General features: G+C 49.5%; 1 protein-coding gene across 1 annotated transcript in view; it reads left to right on the forward strand.

Moving 5' to 3' along the window:
• The first annotated feature begins 1,098 nt into the window (after positions 1-1,098).
• The window catches only part of CUNH20orf27 (chromosome unknown C20orf27 homolog), a 13,780-nt gene continuing 11,141 nt past the window's right edge, over positions 1,099-3,737 (forward strand). Inside the window, exons 1-2 of the mRNA XM_015827260.1 lie at positions 1,099-1,117; positions 3,552-3,698. Of these exons, the coding sequence (XP_015682746.1) occupies positions 1,099-1,117; positions 3,552-3,698 (166 nt within the window). The remainder of the gene's footprint in view (positions 1,118-3,551; positions 3,699-3,737) is intronic.

Below are 3,737 nucleotides of genomic sequence, written 5' to 3' on the forward strand. Positions count from 1 at the left end.
TGGCAGACATTTCTCCAACATCTGTCTGCACCCGCTGTGTAGCCGGCACATAAATGTCAGCCCAGATGAAGGGAGCCCAACATTTTGCTGGAAGGGGCCTCTCTGCGCAGATCGGGGCTGAGTTCCCCCACTGAAGTCTCTCTCTCTTTCTCTCCATCCCTCCATCTCCCTCTTCCTCTCTCTCTTTCTCTCTTTCTTTCCCTTTCTCTCTTTCTGTCTCTCTCTCTCTCTTTCTCTCATTTCTCTCTCTTTCCCTTTGTGCCTCTCTTTCTCTGTCTTTATCTCTCTCTCTTTCTCATTCTTTCTCTCATTTCTCTCTCCCTCCCTCTCTTTCCGTCTCTGCCTCTCTCTCTCTTTCTCTCTCATTTCTCCCTCTCTCCCTCCATCTCCATCTTCCTCTCACTCTTTCTCTCTTTCTTTCCCTTTCTCTCTTTCTCTTTCTCTCTCTCTCTCTCTCTCTCTTTCTCTTTCTCTCATTTCTCTCTTTCCCGTTGTGCCTCTCTTTCTCTGTCTCTTTCTCTCTCATTCTTTCTCTCATTTCTCTCTCCCTCTCTTTCTTTCCCTCTGCCTCTTTCTGTCTTTCTCTTTCTCTCATTTCTCCCTCTCTCCCTCCCTCTCTCTCTGCCTCTCTCTGTGTCTTTATCTCTTTCTCTCTCTTTTCTCTTTCCCTCTCTCTCTTTCTTTCTTTTCTTTCTTTCTTTCTCTCATTTCTCTCTCCCTCCCTCTCTTTCCCTCTCTGCCTCTTTCTCTCTCTCTCTTTTCTCCCTCTCTCCCTCCCTCTCTCTCTGCCTCTCTCTGTCTTTATCTCTTTCTCTCTCATTTCTCTTTCCCTCTTTCTTTCTATTCTTTCTTTCTCTCATTTCTCTCTCCCTCCCTCTCTTTCCCTCTCTGCCTCTTTCTTTCTGTCTGTCTGTCTCTCTCTCTCTCTCTCTGTGTCTTTATTTCTCTCATTCTTTCTCTCATTTCTCTCTCTCCCTCCCCAATTCCCCACCCCACCCCTCTTTTCTCCCCAGGCAGCCTGGTCAGCTTGCCCCGAGCATGGCTTGCTGATGGTCCAGGCATTTTGGTACAGCCGCAGCCGGACTCTTGCTGGGCCAGATGGCGACGGCCAACAAAGGTGAGTGCGGTCACTTGGGGGTGCGGAAAGGGTCACCGGCCAGCATCCCTTTGAGCCAGACACACCCTGAGACCCCCCCCCCCCATTTTTCCCTTTGGGGTGAAGGCAGGAAGGTTGTCTGATGTGTTTCGGATTCACAAAGCTGCTCATTTCCCAGATTAGCAGAGTCGGAAGGGACCCTAGAGGTCTTCTAGTCCAACCCCATGCTCAGGCAGGAGACCATGGACCTTTTCAGACAAATGCTTGTCCAATCTGTTCTTTAAAATCTCCAGTGATGGAGCATCCACAGCGTCTGGTGGCCAGCTGTTCCACTGGTTAATTGTTCTCGCTGTCAAGGAAATTTCTCCTTATTTCTAGGTTGGTTTTCTCAATTAGTTTGCTGCTTCTGCTGCCTTCGGGTGCTTTGGAGAGTAAGGTGACCCCCTTTTCTTCTTTGTGGCAGTCCCCCCCAAATACTGGAAGGCTGCTGTCATGTCCCCCTAAGTCCTCCTTTTCTCCAGACTGGCCAAACCCAAATCCTGCATCCATTCTTTGTATCTTTTAGCCTCCAGCCCTCTAAGCCAGCGGTCTTCAAACTCGGCCCTTTGATGACTTGTGGACTTCAACTCCCAGAATTCCTCAGCCAGGCACGCGTGCCTGGCTGAGGAATTCTGGGAGTTGAAGTCCACAAGTCATCAAAGGGCCAAGTTTGAAGACCCCTGATATGGACTTTAAGAGGAGTGGACTTCAACTCCCAGAATTCCTCAGCCAGCGTGAGGAATTCTGGGAGTTGAAGTCCACAAGTCATCAAAGGGCCGAGTTGGAAGACCCCTGCTCTGATCATCTCTGTTGCTCTTCTCTTTTAAATTCAGCCTTAAAAGCCTTAGTTGCCCCCTTCCAAGTTGGAGCATGGGTCTTGTGGTCCAGAAGGAGCTCAGCTTTCTGGATTGAGATACCTGTTGCCATGGTGAGGGGGCGGGAGCATCCTTTAGGTCCTTCGGTGTCAAAGAGGGCTGTTTGGAGAAGGTAAAGCTGCACCCAGAGATAATTCCTATAAAGGAGAATATTTGTAGCTGGGGGTTGAAATGAGGGTGGTCCTTGGTGCTCTCTGAAACCTTGGTGGTTTCCTTGCAGACATTTCATGACCCAAGTAGGGAACATCATCAGTGCTAGAAGGGAGTGGTGAGGGAGGAAGAAGAGGAGGAGAAGAAGAAGAAGAAGAAAAGAAGAAAGGAAAGAAAGAAAGAAAGAAAGAAAGAAAGAAAGAAAGAAAAGAAAGAAAAGAAAAGAAAAGAAAGAAAGAAAAGAAAGAAAGAGAGAGAGAATAGGGGCTCCTTAGTGCTCTTTAAGCTGGATAGTTTTCTTGCAGACGTTTCGTGACCCAACTAGGTTACATCATCAGTGCTAGAAGGGAATAGGGTTTGCAGAAAGGAGGAGGAGGAAGAGGAAGGAAGGAGGAGGAGGAGGAGGAGAATAATAATAATAATAATAATAATAATAATAATAACAACAACAATGAGAAGGAGAAGGAGAAGGAGAAGAAGAAGAAGAAGAAGAAGAAGAAGAAGAAGAAGAAGAAGAAGAAGAAGAAGAAGAAGAAGAAGAAGAAGAAGAAGAAGAAGATAATGATGATGATGATGATGATGATAATAATGGCTCCTTGGTGCTCTTTGAGCTGGGTGGTTTCCTTGCAGACGTTTCATGACCCAACTAGGTTACATCATCAGTGCTCTTCAACTAATGAAACACTTGCAAGAAACCCCCCCAGCTCAGAGACCCCCAAGGACCCCCCCTCCATTATCATTCCTTTTTGGAGATCCGGCAAACGCCAGCATGGCCTCGTCTTCCCTAACCCCCAGCCTTTCCCTGGGGTGGCTGGGATCCATGGAGGTTGTAGTCCCTCCAAAGAAGGGCACCGCCAGAATGTCCCTCGCATCTGAAAACTCACCTCCTGCCGTTTGGCGAATGCCTGAGCGGTGGGAATTGTCTCCGCGGCAACAGACAAGGCTTAATCGATACGGGAAATTTATCGGTCAATTAATTCCTCGCTCCTGCTCCGTGGATCCTAGCGAGGGGAGGGGCCGGGGCTGGAAAACAGCCGGAGGAGCCAAGAAAACGGACCTGCTAAATTGCTGACCCCAAAAAAAAAAAAAGCTTTTAGGTCGGTTTTTGGAAGGCGGGTCCTCTTTGGAGGGTTAGGAAAAGGCTGAGAGGAATTACGGAGTGGGAAGGGACCTTGGAGGTCATCAAGTCCAACCCCTGTCGCCGATAGCACATGACTCCATGAAGTCACTGATTCTGCCCGGATTGCAGGTGGACTTCAACTCCCATCGCTCCTGGCTGGTGCTGTCAAGCTGGCTGGCTAGGGAATTCTGGGAGTTGAAGTCCACCAGTCTTAAAGGGGGGGCAGCCTGGCTCACCCAGCTTTCCTCTTCCCCCCCCCCTGCTTCCTCAGGCTCCAACCCCAAAGTGGGGGGTGTCCGTTTCTCCCCGACTCAGACGGTGGAGGGAAGCTCCAGCCACGTCCACTTTGATGAGAAGCTTCACGACTCCATGGTGATGGTCAGCCAGGAGAAGGACGGGGACTTCCTGGTCAAGGTGAGCCTGGGGGGGGGAGGGACCTGGGGAGGGGCTGGGTCCT

This window comes from Protobothrops mucrosquamatus, unplaced genomic scaffold (genome assembly GCF_001527695.2).
Source record: "Protobothrops mucrosquamatus isolate PMUCROS unplaced genomic scaffold, P.Mucros_1.0 scaffold3583, whole genome shotgun sequence".
Lineage (NCBI taxonomy): Eukaryota > Metazoa > Chordata > Lepidosauria > Squamata > Viperidae > Protobothrops > Protobothrops mucrosquamatus.